Source organism: Mya arenaria, chromosome 13 (genome assembly GCF_026914265.1).
Source record: "Mya arenaria isolate MELC-2E11 chromosome 13, ASM2691426v1".
Lineage (NCBI taxonomy): Eukaryota > Metazoa > Mollusca > Bivalvia > Myida > Myidae > Mya > Mya arenaria.
The window spans coordinates 39105758-39122674 of record NC_069134.1 but is presented as its reverse complement, the minus strand read 5'-3'; the positions used below and the strand labels follow the sequence as shown (position 1 = coordinate 39122674).

Below are 16917 nucleotides of genomic sequence, written 5' to 3'. Positions count from 1 at the left end.
TGTAAAACACTTATAACTGCTAACAATACATGTAAGCTTTCTGATTTTTCTCAATCTGCATCCTGTATATCTCTTGCTTGACCAGAATTTCACTAATGCAAATAGTGTGTATATTAATTCATAGCTCATTGGGTTTTTTAATGAAAAAAAGTTAAGGTATTGTCATAGGCATGTTGTCATTGTTGGTGTTGTTGACATTGTTGGTGTTGTCAGTGTGCAAAAACTTAACTGTTAACCATAACACCATAACTAAAAACTTTCAAAAAATTAAGATAAAACTTGGTACAAATGTTTACAGAGATAATTCCCATAGCAATATCAAGGTGCATAACTCTTGATTGAACAATTATCAAGTTATGCCCCTTCTTTGACTCAAAATAAGAAGAACAACTGAGCTTTGGCCTTCGCTGTGCAATGCCCGTGTATTTCGTGCAATCTGAGGGCTGCCACTGGATGTATAATTTTGTCAGTTCAGATATTTTGATATATCTTAAAGTACCATACTTTTAATGTTTTTTTTTTGGTTTTCTGTTAGTGAAGGAGTAATTGGTCCACTAACTTAAAGTTTTCTTCATGTGATTATGAAATTTGATCTTCAGCTATGACAAATTAATAATTTTAAATGTGTTCATTATATTAAAACCTCAGTAAAATGTTTTTAGTTTAATAATTTTGTGTATATAAAACATAATTTTGTATACTTCACTGAAGTCTTCATTTAATGATTTCAATTTTAATCCATCTTCAACACATTATATGGTAGTAGTTTAAGAAGAATGTTTCAAACGGTTACATTAATGGTAAAAAGATTTAACTTGTTGCCTGATTTTAAAGTCTGCTTCTAAATCAATGTTCATTTTTCAGGAGATGTCAATTTTTTCAACATTCACCATAAATATTGGAATGCACATTTCCTGCAAAGTTTCATATAATACCATTTTACAGCAGACATCATTGGCCCCAATGTCCAAGCAGACGTTTGACCTTGAGCAGGAGAAGATGTTGCCGGGGGTGATCATGGCTGCCGGGGGACAGGTGTTCGATATGCTCTACCAACTCTCAGAACTCGATGAAACCAAGTAAGATGATTGTTGAGATGATGGCATTATTATAGTTTGAAATGAGAAGTCTACTTGTTAGCTTTCTGACTATATCAAGTGTAAGAGTGAGAAGGTTCAACAAAACATTATAATAAAAGCAGAATAAACTTTTTCATTTTCAACCCTTCACATACTGACTTAAAGTAGCCAACTGACATCGTCGGCAACCACAGTACTTAGCTCTGTTATACTTCATAAATACATTTAGACAATTGAATGACAAAATCTATGATTTATTTTATATATGGGCTGATATTCCTAAAACATCTTTAGTCATTTCTTAAATTTTTCATAGTCAAATTTAAAGGAAAGTTTAAGTGTTTTTTTTTAAAATAAAAGTATGTTTTATTTATTAAATCAATGTTGATGAAGTATTTCAGATAATTTTGAATTATTATATCATATGAACTGTGAGATACTTAACTTAGGAAAACGACTTAAGATAGGAAATGACTTAAGATAGGAAATGACTTAAGATAGGAAATGACTTAAGATAGGAAAATGACTTAAGATAGGAAATGACTTAAGATATTTTCCTAAGATAGGAAAATGACTTAAGATAGGAAATGACTTAAGATAGGAAATGACTTAAGATAGGAAAACAACTAAAGATAGGAAATGACTTAAGATAGGAAAACAACTTAAGATAGGAAACAACTTAAGATAGGAAATGACTTAAGATAGGAAATGACTTAAGAACGTTTTATGAATTCCAGCCCTGATCATAACTGGTAACATAAGCATTTAAATATCCATGTTTGAAATAACTGACATTGACATCATCAATGTCAACTTACCGGTACTTAGCATGGGTATAATGGACATCCTGTTTCAGGGTATACTGTCCTCCAGTTTTTAAAAATAAATGTTATGGCGTATTCAAATTGAGAATGTATTTCAGAATAACCACAAGGGTACGGAAACTGTTGATGTTGATACCCACTGATCCAGCAGTCATAGAGGTCTTGGACTCCATATCAACCAGAGTTAGTATATAATATAATGTTGGTTTTTACCAAAACACATTGAATAAACAAAATTATGGCATGACCTCAGTAAATACTTTATTTATGTAGTATTAACTTTCTGCTCAAACCTTAAAAAGTTCAAATAACATTTTCTACATAATTTAGCTTTTTGGTTGCCATGGCAACCATTTTCCCCTACATATAATATGTTTGCCAGTGTAAAATCTACCCAAAACATGTTAACTTCTTGAAATCTTTTTTTTCTATGAAAAAACTGTTTGTAAATATGTTCAAAATATGTATATTTAGTCAACGTTCTTTTAAGTGTCTGTTGTTGAAAAGAATTATGAAAAATATTCCATAGCAAGGAAAAGCTTTTTAATCTTATGCTTATAATATCATTTAAAATGCTTAGAGATGCTCCTTTTTCAAAATGTAACTGGACTATTAAGCCTAAGGGCTGGTATCAAATTATTACCAAAATCTAAGAATCTTACTTTTGTACACAGGGAAACCCTGATCTTTGTTGTTTGAATATTGTAAAAGATTTTGCATAGATAGTCTATCCTACCTGTCATATTAATTTCTCAATCTTGGTCATCATTTAGAATGTATGTCGAGCTAGGTGTGTTCGATTCATCATGGCTTATGTTGGGTGATTAGCATCATGTATTTTATTGTTTCACTATTTCCTCTCAGTTACCAACACTGGGTTCATCAGATGACCTGAGCCCACGGTCAAGCCCCAGGAAGCCCGCAGTGTCAAGCCCGAGAAATAGTCCTCAGGAAACCCTTAAAGCTCTGTTTGATTGCTCTAGTCCGGACATGTCAGCATTTAGGGTGCTGTATAACCTAGAGGTATGTACTGTTTGAACAGTTCGAACCGATTTTGGTCTTGCGTGGTCAAATCGGTCCAGACCGGCAAATTGCTGTTTTTTAAGAAGTCCTGGATGGAAGTATTTATTCAGATTTATTAAATTGAAGAATGTTACATGGTATGAAGATATTCAAGGAACTTATTTTTGAGCTTTTCTGAATACATCAATAGCAGATGTATGGCAGCCTTGCTTCTATGTGTCCAAGGTCGACGCTATGTATGATATTCAAGTTTTATCTGCCTTGATATAATTTGTAATATATCAACACTCTCCATCAATTGCATTGTAAGCATAGTCTGCACAAATCTCTCCAACCCACCAGCCAAGTCTGGTAAAATTGGGGAATGGCTGGTAAAAAGATTGCCAAGTTTACTAATAACAAAGAACAGAAAATATGGGGAATGAGTTTTCAGTCTGGATGAAATATTTTGGGATGTGTGAATGTAAGTTGATCATGCTTTGAAAATCATACTTTGAAAAGTTGTTGTAATTTATTTAACTTGGCATTGTATCTTAAAGGGATGAGACACTAGATGATACCATTGAAAAGGAAAAAAGAAAATTGTCAAAAACTTTGATATTGATATCATTGTGTACAACGCCTTAAATCTTATTTACTGCTGTATCACATTGCTTATGACACATGTATCTTTTGCAGCTTTTGTGTATTTTTCCAATTCAGAATTTATTGTCTACCACGTAAAAACCCCAGTAAATATAAAAATAGGCTTGATATATGTATCTGTACTAATCACATGACTCTCATATGCTAAATATACTCACTATAAACTGGGAAACCATTAAAGGCTTTTTTTAAATGGGTAAACTCAGCTGAGACAGTATGAATCATGTAAAATGATGTATTATCGGCCTCATACTAGTTTTATATTCACAATTCTTGGCTTGTTTTGAGGAAATATTGTATTTGCCAATTTTGGGACCATCTGGTGTCTAGTCCCTTTAAAAGGTCAACATTTGGCATGCATGAAAAATGCCTTACATAGAGCTTCTCGAAGTGTTTCATTCCATGTTTACAAACCCACAGGTGCTCAGCTGTAAACTAATGCCCACAGTCTTAGATATGGGATCTAAGGCCAGCTCCCAGGCATATTTTGAGGACTTCCTGACTGCCGGGGGTCTTTCTACGGTGGTGAATGTTTTACAACCCGAGTCACTTAGTCAGGACATCCACTATGGAACCAGACAGGGATGTTACTCTGTGTGTCTCCAACTGGCCAGGTGTGTACTTCATGTTTGCAATAAAAAAATGCAGTCTACAGAATTAGTGCTCCAGTTGGTCTAATTAACTGCTTTTTTACTACAACCTGCTGTGCCCTTTGGTTTGACAGAGTCAATTTTCAGAAAAAGTAAAAAAAGAATACAAATACATATTTTTGACACTAATTTAAAGAAAACAGCTAAGGTATTCATAACAAACTATAAGTATTCAAATTGTTAGAACACATACACAATAAGAATTGAACATTGGCCCTTTCAAGTGCCCCATTAAGGCTCATTCCACGTGCATCAAAAGTGCCCTTTCAGACCTAGCACCCTGTCCTTTTAAAATCCTGACTGGAGCACTGCAGAATTGTACATGTTATTATGGTCATTTTATGACATTTTATTACATGTTTGTCTTTAATAAAATTCTAAGTACATGTAGATTATACTTTTATTGCAATGCAATGCCAATAAATGATTTAAGATAGTTTAAATGATAACACGATATCAAGTGATAAATTTTATAATGGAACATGAAACAGTAGTTGGTGTAATTGCAATCAAATCAATGATCAAATAGATGGCGCCCAACGCGGGGTCATAACTGTATTTGTACTCTATATCTCACCCATGGTTCAAAAGGTTCATGTTCACCTTTATTTTGATCCTGTTAATAAGGGGAGGAATTTTAACTTCACAGGGGAGTGTGTCATGGTATCGTAACCTATTCAGGTGTTGAGGAGTTCTGTAAGCAGTCTGGTAGCTCAGTTGGTAGAGCACTCGCCCTATCAGCGAAGGGTCCCGGGTCTGGCTGCTCATTTTTCTCACCCTGTGACAAATAAATAATAATATGATGGATTATTCCTTGCAGATACCTGCTTTGTGGTCAGACTGTAACAGGCGAGCTAGCTTTCACCCCAGCCAGGGAGGACCTGCGCCCATCAAGTGTGGGGTCAGCAGGGGGTGGGGCCATGGTTGTCCCGGCAACCCCACCCCCGGGGACACCCACTATCCTGCTACACTCCCTTGAGACCAGGACCGCTGGCAGTCATGCTGTACAGGTAGGCAAGCTTTTCCCTCCTATATATAACAGATTTCCGAATAATACGTTCTTTACAATGTTTTTTTCATTGTCAACAAGCATTTTGTTTAAATTTTATTTGAAATTAAAAAAAATCATTGTCTGACACCTTTATAACAGTAATTAAATGTATTTATTTGCATATTAGACATTTTTATCCAATAATTTGACAGTTATAGAATATGACATAGTTATCAGGATATTCCCTGTTTGATTTATTACCCATAGCCATATTGTTTTACAACTTTCCTTTTTCATTTTGTAATTGCAGACAATGGGAGTACATGACTTCACAGAGACGGTGTCCTGCTTCATGAGGGTAGCGTGGGCAGCAGCTGCAGGAAAGCTCCACCTCCTTAGTTCACCACAGCCAATCAGGGAGAACGCAACAGCATATAGCTGTGGTCGACGCAGTAGGCAGAGTAGTACAGGTCTGTTTTAACTGTTTACCTTTCGAAAGAGTTTTTTTCTAAAGAAATCCCAGTAAGTTTAAAAAAAGCATCAGCATATTTGGGAAACACTTATGCGCTATTATTAAAGGGGGAAACACAGATGAGACAGCAACAATAGCAACTTTATTGTTGGGTTAATTATTTCAATCATGTAAAATGATCTATAATCAGCCTCCCACTAGCTCACATAACAAATTCTATACTTGTTTTGAGGAAATACTGTATTAGCATATTTTGGGACCATCTGGTGTCTAGTCCCTTTAAGCTTTGGTGACATAAGAGTTATATGCCTATAGAATTTTTAAATTAACAATGTAAGATACTGTTGTATCAGTGGATGATATTGTTCTAAATATTTTATAAAAGTAAAAATTGATCTACTACTGTTCGCATCATTACTATGTCCCCACTTACAGGTTCTCAGGGCAGTACAGGCAGCGAGAGTGACTGTAGCTCCTTACATGGGGGAGTGTGTGTAAAACAACGCTTCATCTCAGCCAAGGACTGTAACATTGCTAAGGAGGCATTAGAAATACTTGTCACATGTTTACAACTCCGGAGTGAGCTCATTGGTAAGATCTATGGTCTGAGATATTGACATAATATAAGTCTGTATTTAAAAAAAATGGGAACTGTTTTATACTTGAAGGTTAAACATTGTGGATTTGGTGCAAAACTAATTTGGTATGGTAAATGGACTTTAATTTTTTCAAATTTTGACATGTTCTTAATTAAAGTTGCATTCATATTTAAAATCAATACATACACATGTATAACAAACATAAATATTGAGTGATAAACCCTTTATCCACTTACTAAATAATGCATTTTTGGAAAATATTAAATACTCGTAACAAGATTGTAACCGTGTATTTAATGGCTGAATACCCACAAGTATTACTTAACTGATGGGTCCTAAAATATTTACAGTGAGCAACTATTGTCTCATAAGGTAGAAATACTGTGTTTTCTGCACCTTTCTTTCAAATTGAACACGATATCCTTCATAAAAACCATTGTTTTCAATTTTTATTCATCCTTTTTGGTAAATTCAAACAACGGTATTAATTGGTGTACATCTTATTTGGGAGTTGGATTCCATCTTTAAAGGTTATACATTGTTGATTTAGTGCCAAACCAAATTTTGATCAGTGCTTATTTTATGAAGCAATGCCAATACACTTCCATTTTCAGCCGCATTCTACTCTCTGCCATGTGTGAGCGACTTCATCATTGATATCCTAGTCGGCTGTTCCCAGACGGACATTCGCAGTGCAGCCATGGATCAGTTTCTCCTGCTTTCCCAGACAGAGCTGCTGAGCCCAGAGTTGGGGCGGGGAACTCAGACTCCACACCAGTTTTTGTTACAAGTTATCCTGAAGGCTTATCTTCCCTTTTGGGTGTCATCGTCTGCCACAAGAGGGGCTAGTCAGAGGTGAATATTTATTTAAAGAGCATTGATTTGGTACCCTTACAAACAGTATTTACTTCAAGCTCTTATTAAGATAAAGCTCACTTTTATTTTGGGTGTCATCTCTTGCCACTAGAGGAGCTGGTCAAAAGTTAGTGTGAACAAAGAGGGGCTGGTCAAAAGTTAGTGTGAACAAAGAGGGGCTGGTCAAAAGTTAGTGTGAACAAAGAGGAGCTGGTCAAAAGTTAGTGTGAACAAAGAGGGGCTTGTCAAAAGTTAGTGTGAACAAAGAGGGGCTGGTCAAAAGCTAGTGAAGACAATGAGGGGCTGGTCAAAAGTTAGTGAAGACAATGAGGGGCTGGTCAAAAGCTAGTGAAGACAATGAGGGGCTGGTCAAAAGCTAGTGAAGACAATGAGGGGCTGGTCAAAAGCTAGTGAAGACAAAGAGGGGCTGGTCAAAAGCTAGTGAAGACAAAGAGGGGCTGGTCAAAAGCTAGTGAATTCAAAGATGGGTTAAGTTGGTATTGACTTCCTTTTTATGTTTGCAGGTTGCTCAGTCAGTGCACACAGTATTTTGAGTTACGTTGTAAACTACTGGAAAACCTATGCAGTAAGTCAGTTTATATATGTTCTTTGATTGAAATCATGTAAGCATGTTTTTCTTTATATTCCTGGTACCATGTTAGATATTAAAAACTACCATTGAATGATATAAACTAGGAAGGTAATTAAACCTACCACGCATTAGCACTAAATTTGTAAAGGCCAATCGATTCATATCTTAAAATTAAGATAGAACTAAAGGTTACTGAATACAGCCCCTGGAGTAAGATAATGTTCATCATATTGCTCAGCCTTACTATGGATATGCATACTGATGTTATTAGTTTCTCATGCAATAACAGATTTAACCTGCTTGGCCTTGTGTTTGCAGGTTCAGACCAGGCATTATACCAGGTTGAAGTCCCTGATATGTTGGAAGACGAGGTGGCTTGGCTTGGCAATTTTGTCCCCTCTGAACACCCAGAACTGAAGGAGACCGACAACCTTCTACTGGCAGGCCACCTTAAACTGATACGCACACTGTTTACATGTGACGATATTAGTAAGGAGGATTATGGTGAGTGGTTGGTCATAATACTATGATTTATTTAGTTTAAACATTTTATATTTACATTATATATTGTACAAGGATTGTGAAGATTGTTATGATAACTTATACTAAGTCACTTTTGTTGGCACGATGTTGCACGAGAGCGTGGTCTTGAGTTGTGGGGGTAACTGAAGTACCTGGAGAAAACCCACTTGTCCAACTTGGTGACCACTAACCAAACTAACATGTGCCCAGGCTGGGAATTGAATCCCGGTCGCCTTGGTGAGAAGCGAGTGCACTAACCAGATAACCAATGTCAATATGATTTATTTGATGTTGGTTTAAAAATAAGATGCATGTTTTGAAAAATATCTGTGTTTGTATATGGGCTGGTGGCCTTTGCACAATTTTCTTTAAACTTTGAAATGTCATAAGTGAAGACCTTCGGTCCATGTGCACATACAACTTGGTCAGGGTAAACATCTCAAAATATTTTTGCACAAATTTAAGGGGGGAAAGGGAAAAAGTTCTGTTTGACATTTTAATCTTATATCATTTTTTTATATTTAAAATAATATCTAAATACATCTATTGTTAAAAAAAAGTGTTCGAATTTGCTTAGTACATGATTTTTCTTTAGACTGTGAAATGTAATGATTTGACCCATTTTAAGTCTTGCAATCATTCACTGAACTTCAGGAAAGTCACTAGTCCATGACCTGTTGCGAGACTTCCTGTTCCCAGCTTCCAAGTGCATGATGGATAGCATGAATGGTGCGACAACAGATCTGCTGCTGTCTGAGTTTAACCCAAGGTCAGTGTCAATGATGTCAAATTAAGGTTAGTGTCAATTCACCCAACAAATATGGAGTTTGATTCCAACCTTGATTCCTTCTGATTGCATAACACTTACATTATTCAAACAGCTGTTCTCTTTTCTTACAATGCAAAAACTTCAGCACAGTTCATTTGAGTTGTTCTGGCTTTCTAGAGAAAACAAATGAGAAATAGTTTTTAGAATGCGCTTACTTTATAATTAGAATGTGCTTACTTTATAAAAAAATATCCTTTTAGTATTGATATGTGGACAAGAAAGCAATACATTTGAAAATGAATGAAAAAAAGACTCTTTTCCTCAATGTTTTACAAATGGTGTTATAACCATCAATTATTTAAATGATAATTTTCATATTTTCATGGACAGGTGCAGTAACACAGATTCCCGTGTGGCAGCCTATGAGTTGATAACAGAGCTGGCCCGCGGTTCGCTGTCCAACCTGCAGGACGTTTGTCGTCAGCTCACTGAGATGCACCATCAGCCAAATGTGGACTGTGCCAATGAGTGGGAGGTAAGTGTAACAGCTTAATGCATTATCAGCCAAATGTGGACTGTTCTAATGAGTGGGAGGTTAGTGCAACAGCTTAACAAAATGCATTATCAGCCGAAAGTTGACTGCTAATGAGTGGGAGGTTAGTGCAACAGCTTAACATAATGCATTATCAGCCAAATGTGGACTGTGCCAATGAGTGGGAGGTAAGTGTAACAGCTTAATGCATTATCAGCCAAATGTGGACTGTTCTAATGAGTGGGAGGTTAGTGCAACAGCTAAACATAATGCATTATCAGCCAAATGTGGACTGTGCTAATTAGTGGGAGGTTAGCGCAACAGCTTAACAAACTGCATTATCAGCCAAATGTGGACTGTGCTAATTAGTGGGAGGTTAGTGCAACAGCTTAACATAATGCATTATCAGCCAAATGTGGACTGTGCTAATGAGTGGGAGGTTAGTGCAACAGCTTAACATAATGCATTATCAGCCAAATGTGGACTGTGCTAATTAGTGGGAGGTTAGTGCAACAGCTAAAAATGTAACTTATGTGCTAATGAGTGGGAGATTAAGGCAACAGGGCTGAACTTAACACATTATCATGACTACAATCAATATAGTAATGGCAAATTGAGTAGTCAATATACAGTCAAACCCCGTTGGCTTGAATTCCTCGCTGGCTCGAAACGGATGTAAAGTACCGATATCTTTTACCAAATGTAAGCATTCCCGCTTGGCTCGAATTTTCCGATGCTGGAGGTATTTTCGCCGGTCCATATATCGATATAGTGATGGCAAATTGACTACAATCGAAATAGTAATGGCAAATTGACTACAATCAATACAGTGATGGCAAATTGACTACAATCGACATAGTCTACAATCTATATAGTAATGGCAAATTGACTTTCTTCACATTTCAGTACTTACCTCCTGTAGATGGGCGTGCCGACTGTGGCTATGTCGGGTTACGTAATGGTGGGGCGACATGCTACATGAACTCAGTCATCCAGCAGCTGTACATGGTGCCAGGGATACCAGAGGCAGTGCTCAGTGGGGAGGAGGAGGACACTGTCAATGAGGAAGGGTAGGCCAGTGTGAACTATTTAAATTGTTGAAAGGAAGTTTTGCGCTTATTTGATTTTGGTGGGGATGCTTCGCTTTCTATTTAGACATTAGTGTGCAATGTCATTGATGAGAGGAGAGCACATATTGCAAATAATTTTTGACCAGGTTTTCACATAGTCAAACCTGGTTATTAGAATGACGAACGTCGCTGTTCGGGCGGGCGGCTGGCTTCAAACTCACCTATGAAACTGAATAACTTTATTAAGGATTGACATATCTTGACCAAACTTGGTCTATAGAAAGAGTTTATGGGTACCTTTCATGGGATTACGTTTGGAGAAAAACGGTTGAAACTGAATAACTTTAGTTAGGGATGACATATCTTGACTAAATTTGGTCTATAGGAAGAGTTTATGTAGACCTTTCATGGGATTGCGTTTGGGGTCCCTAGGGTCAAGGTCAAGGTCACTGTTACTAAAAATAAAAAAACGGTTGAAACTGGATAACTTAAATTAGGGATGACATATCTTGACTAAACTTGATCTATAGAAAAAGTTTATGGAGACCTTTCATGGGATTGCGTTTGGGGTCCCTAGGGTCAAGGTCAAGGTCACTGTTACTAAAAATAGAAAAACGGTTGAAACTGAATAACTTTTGTCAGGGTCCACATATCTTGACCAAACCAGGTATAAAAGGAAGAGTTTATGGAAACCTTTCATGGGATTGCATTTAGGCTCCCTAGATTCAAGGTCAAGGTCACAGTTACTAAAAATAGAAAAATGGTTGAAACTGAATAACTTAAGTTAGGTTTGACATATCCTTCCCCAACTTGGTATCAAGGAAGAGTTTATGGATACCTTTCAATGGATTGCATTTAGGGTCCCTAGGGTCAAGGTCACTGTTACTAAAAATAGAAAAACAGACACATGCTGAAGTTCTTCTGTCAATCATTAAAAACCTGGTTTCGTCGCATTGCGGCATTTCTTGTTGTTAATAAAACCACTACGGTAGTTATTAGAGAATATATCCGAGCTTTTAAAAGTTTGAAATCTTAATCAGTCTGGGTACGTGTCGAACCATCAACCCCCATTCATATATTTACTTTCTATAGTCAGCAAAATGTGTCTCCTGTGATCTACCACATGTTTGGACAGATTACAAGCATCTTCCAATTAAAAGAAACCGATTGTTCATCCTAGCAAAACAAAGCAGTTGGTTGCATTAATCTGATGTTTATCATGTCAATTTTATTGAGTGTTGGGGGGATGTTTGAATGACAAACCAAATTGAGTTTTACAATTTTTACTTCTTAAGCAGTTTTGGACCAAAAATATAAATGTTTTATTTATTTTCGGCTTTAAGACGCCCTGGAGTATACGGTTTGTAAGAGACATTTTGTTTTGAGGTTTAAGCTCATGGCTGAAATACCTGGAGTCTAAGAACAGGCTTTCTTTTATAAAATAGAATCCAGGGAGTTATACCAGATCCAGTTCTGTTGCCTGATGGACAGTTGACTACAGTTCCACAAACAACACTAATAATAATAACTGAAAATTGCACCAACCTCTCATAAATCTTTTCCAGAGTTTACTACCAGATTCAGCAGGTATTTGGTCACCTAATGGACAGTCGACTGCAGTACCATGAGCCTGAAAGGTTCTGGAAGGTGTTCAAGTTGTGGGGCGACCCCGTCAATATCCGTGAACAGCAGGACGCCTTCGATTTCTTCCAGGCCCTCATTGATCAGATCGATGAACAGCTCAAGGTTTGTGGGAGATTTCTTCCATATCATGTTTGACTGGGGTTTGAAGAAGCAGGGGGGCTGGGGTTGTAGGGGAGGAGGGGCTTGTAGAAGGAGGGGGTTGTAGGAGGGGGTAGGGGGTGTTGTAGAAGAAGGGGTTTGGGTGTTGTAGGAGGGGGTGTTGTAGGAGGTGGAGGGGGTGTAAAAGGAGTGGGGTTATCATTAAATGTCTGTAAACAGCAGAGGGCCTTTGCCTTTAATATCTTCTAAAAACAGATATATTAATAAATGAACAGTCGATGGTTGGCATAGGATTGTTTTTCTCTTATAACAGTATATACTAACTTGTGAGTTTTGTGGCCTTTTAGAAATTATAAGTTTTTCAAACCGGTCTAGTTTGGCATTAATTAAAATTGAATCTTATGTAACATCCAGTACACTTCATTGGTACTTTTGTCTTTTATATGCACATTAATTTCCACCATTTGAATCATGTATTGAATGTGAACGACTTGGCTTATTTTCATCACCCCATGCATAGACTGAAATGTAATGAAAATTAATTAATGAACAAGTGCTTGCTGAAAACATGTGTTTGCATTTAATGTAAACGATGAGTCTTCTAAGTTGTCATTGAATTAAAATGTTTGATTTTTGCAGAAATCAAAGAAGGAAGAAGTCTTTAAGAAGAAATTTCAGGGAATTTTCACTGACCAAAAAATATGCAAGGACTGTCCACACAGGTATTGGCCCTTCTTTGGGCATGTATGTGGTTTGCCGGGTGCACATTTTATATTCATTTTCATTTGTCTGTTTTTCAGGAAAAAGGTCAAGGTATTGTCATAGCCTTCACTGGGGCCTAATAAAAAGTATTTGCTTCGGGTGACCCGACCCTACCCTTTTTATAGTCAGTTTTTGTGAAAAGGATGTAACTCTAGCCAAACCATTGATTGGGAGCCTTGACTTCTTTGTCTACATCGTCAGCATGCAAAACATCTTTAACATGAATGATTTGGAACCATGAGTGGACTTGTATTTCAAATCTGTGAAAAATATCATATTGATACTCTCACCGTTGAAACAATGAAATATTAATTTTATTTCACTGATGAATCAATATAAACCACTGAAAAGCAAAAATTCAAAATGTATTTCGTACTGTCATGATAAAGTTTTGTAAGGGCATAATAAATTTATAATACCTTTCCCTTATGATATATTAACTGCTATTAACTATTTGGCTAAGAGCCTCACAGTGTTAATTCTTCCTGTTTGTCAGGTATGAGCGCGAGGAGATGTTCACAGCGCTTAACCTGACTGTAAAGAACGCCACTCTGCAAGATTCCCTCGACCAGTTTGTGAAGGGGGAACTCCTCGAGGGCGACAACGCTTACTACTGTGAGAAGTGTGGAGAGAAGGTAAGCTTTTAATAGAAATGGATTTAAAGTAGGTTAATTCTAGTGATGTTCTGATGATCCATAATATTTTAAATCGAAAATTGATAGCTTGGGCTTAAAATTGATGACAATCAATTGTATTTTGTCATAATTGATCTTTGATTCAACTGGCGAGTTGTTTTTCTTCTTTTCATCCCGTTATTTGCATTTAGTTAATTTCCGCCAATTTTCTACTTTATATTATAAGTGTTCAGTTGTTATCGTTAACAATATGGCTGAAAACAACAACAATTCTTGATAAATTCAAACATACACTTAACATAAGTATAGTTAACTGGATTATGAGTCATTGTACAAGAATAAAACTACAATTAAGGTATTGTCAATAACAGATTGTAATTTCGATAATCGGTTACTTGAGTGGAATGGATTATTGAAAGCCAAAATGGAACTGATTTCCAACACTAGTTAATACTATAAAAAAGCAGCTGGATAATTATGTCAGCACATGTATTCTCAAGACTTCGTATACCTTGTGCCATCCTTGGTAAAACTAGTATCAGAGTCAAATGAGAGAGATAAAAGCAAAACAAAATTGTTCATTAGAATGGACACCTTAATTGCTGAAGCCAGATAGGATTTATAGAATGTCTAAGGTCCATGTGTTAAGATTCCATTCTCACTTGTTTGTTAAAGAAAAGCTGTAGTTATGTATTGATTTCTATACACAGCTTTTCAAATGGACAGATTTTGACCACTTGGTATTGGATAATATGAAAAAGGGACTAGACACCAGATGCTCCTGAAATCAGCATATACAGTATTTTATCAAAACAAGCCTAGAATTGTCAGTTCCAGTTACGATGAGACCGATTATACATCATTTTGCATGATTAAAATAATTTTTTGTCGCTATCTCAGCTGAGTTTCCTGTTTAAAAATAGCGCATCGCAATGTTATTTTTAAATTTACTGGTATTTACATGATAGACAAGCCCAGTAAATATGCAAAAAACTGTGAAACATAAATGTGTTGTTAGCGATGTGATACATCAGTTGGTAAAATTCAATGCGTTGTACACACCATTATCAATTTCATGTAAGTTTTGACAATTTTCTCTTTTTTTCTTGCTATTGTATCATCTGGTGTCTAGTTCCTTTAAAGTCAAATACTGGTAAGTATATTATCTAGTATGTAGTTAAAAACTGTATTAAAATAATTGTTGTTCCCTGTTCAGCGTAACACAATCAAACGGATGTACATCAAGAACCTGCCACCCACCCTGTGTATTCACCTGAAGAGATTTGGTTACGACTGGGAGGCCAACAGGGCACTTAAGTTTGACGACTACTTCAAGGTTATTACAGCACAGAATTACATGTAACATGTAAAATATATTGTTATGAAATAGAGAATTGAGGGCTCAACTTGATGTAAGTTTTGGATTTAAATACAAAAAAAGATGCAAAAACAAATAAAACAACACCACAATATAATATGTTTGCTTTTCAAAAGACCGTAAAAAAAAAGCGGCCGCACCAAACCAGTAAACTTACAAGTTTAAATTACTAAAATAATTAATGTTGATTACAGAAACCAAGAGCTTTTGAATGCGAATCAAAATATCAATTGGCTAGACTGTGGAATTGCTTCCTTTGTAACTAACTTAAGGAAAGCATTTCTGAGGATACCAAAATCTTGTACCCACAGTTCCCCTGGGTGTTAGACATGGAACCATACACGGCGGAGGGGATGGCCCGACGGGATGCTGCGGAGGAGGACAAGGACGGGGACGAGCCCCTGACCCCCTCACCACGTCCCCATGCAGACGAGGGTCCCGCCATGGAGGTTTCCTTCAGTCCTGAGCCCAGACAGATCAACTATGAGCTAGTCGGCATTGTCGTACACAGTGGCCAGGCTAATGCTGGCCATTACTATTCTTTCATCAAGGAAAGGAGGTAAGATATGTAAATGTTAAACATAATTTCTGAGTTTTATTTAAAGGGGCTATACTCCGTATGATGAAATAGCGAAAAAAAAAAAAGAAAAGAAAATAGTCGAAAACTGACATAAACTTGGTATCGATGTGTACAATGCATTGAAACATACAAACTTAAGTACTACATAGTTTACAATTAATTTATTTTTCGCAGTTTTTTCGTATTTTTCCATTAAAAAGGATTACTAGGTATGTCTACCTAGTAGAATTCATTCTTTATGTGTGATTGGCCAATCAATGTTATCACGTGATATAACCAAGTTAGATATATAGCTTAAATATTCCAACCGTTCAGGGTAAGCCTTCCTGGCACAGTGGATACAACACCGGACTGCAATTTTTACCGTTCAAACCCTGTCTCCGACTCGATTTTATTTTTACATTTTAGTGTTTTTTTACAATTATGATATCAAAGATTAAATCATTTTATTAAATAATTGTCCTGAGATTCGTTACAGAAAAAAACTTTTTGGTGCCAATCTGGTGTACAGTCCCTTAAATGAGAACAGTTGATTTGTGTAACTGATATATGATTGAAGAACAAAACAGTGCATAAAGTGACTGTTCAAATTATTGTAATTAGTGGTTGTTTTGATGAAAAAAACATACCATTTGTTTAGAAAAATGTAACTGTTGAAAGCAGCTACAGTCGAACCTCGTTATGTCGACTTTTTCGGGACCTAGTGAAAAAAGTCGAGATAACGAAAAGTCGACTCATCCGAATTACAAAAAATATCTCCAATCCCAACACATTTGAGTTGGATTGTCCGATGTTTACGGTCTTGTTAAATATTTTCGTCGTGAAAACAGCAAACTTATTATTGAAAAATAAAGTGAAACAAGAATTATTTGTGTCAAATTTATTTCTTTCGTGCTTATGGTTCACTCAAAACACATATAAAACCACAATTGCATACATTTGTACATTGTAAGATTTTATACCGGGTCCTTATCTGAACTGGTCGACCAGAACAGTGGAACTAACATTTGACATTTTGAAGTTATTCTTTCTGTTCGCATTCAGGATTGATATCTAATCAATAAAATGTTCATGTTTTATACAATACCAAAGAGCTTGAGCAATAAATGTCTCTTTAATTAAATACATAAACAAACAACTTTAATTATTCGCACTTACCAATTACATTGGTGCATCCCCCAATTATGACAGTTTGA

At 36.3% G+C, this 16917-nt stretch overlaps 1 protein-coding gene across 6 annotated transcripts in view; it reads left to right on the top strand.

Moving 5' to 3' along the window:
- The window catches only part of LOC128213610 (ubiquitin carboxyl-terminal hydrolase 24-like), a 68969-nt gene that overhangs the window by 36459 nt on the left and 15593 nt on the right, over positions 1-16917 (top strand). For 4 of the 6 annotated variants that reach the window (XM_052919516.1, XM_052919512.1, XM_052919513.1 and 1 more), the window contains 18 exons: positions 946-1079; positions 2002-2086; positions 2768-2926; positions 3992-4185; positions 5042-5231; positions 5523-5682; positions 6120-6275; positions 6898-7138; positions 7663-7724; positions 8049-8234; positions 8907-9021; positions 9412-9556; positions 10460-10623; positions 12189-12369; positions 13006-13088; positions 13625-13763; positions 14980-15099; positions 15453-15700. In XM_052919516.1, the coding sequence (XP_052775476.1) occupies positions 946-1079; positions 2002-2086; positions 2768-2926; positions 3992-4185; positions 5042-5231; positions 5523-5682; positions 6120-6275; positions 6898-7138; positions 7663-7724; positions 8049-8234; positions 8907-9021; positions 9412-9556; positions 10460-10623; positions 12189-12369; positions 13006-13088; positions 13625-13763; positions 14980-15099; positions 15453-15700 (2762 nt within the window). The remainder of the gene's footprint in view (positions 1-945; positions 1080-2001; positions 2087-2767; positions 2927-3991; positions 4186-5041; positions 5232-5522; positions 5683-6119; positions 6276-6897; positions 7139-7662; positions 7725-8048; positions 8235-8906; positions 9022-9411; positions 9557-10459; positions 10624-12188; positions 12370-13005; positions 13089-13624; positions 13764-14979; positions 15100-15452; positions 15701-16917) is intronic. The other 2 variants (XM_052919514.1, XM_052919511.1) reach the window with 1 other exon arrangement.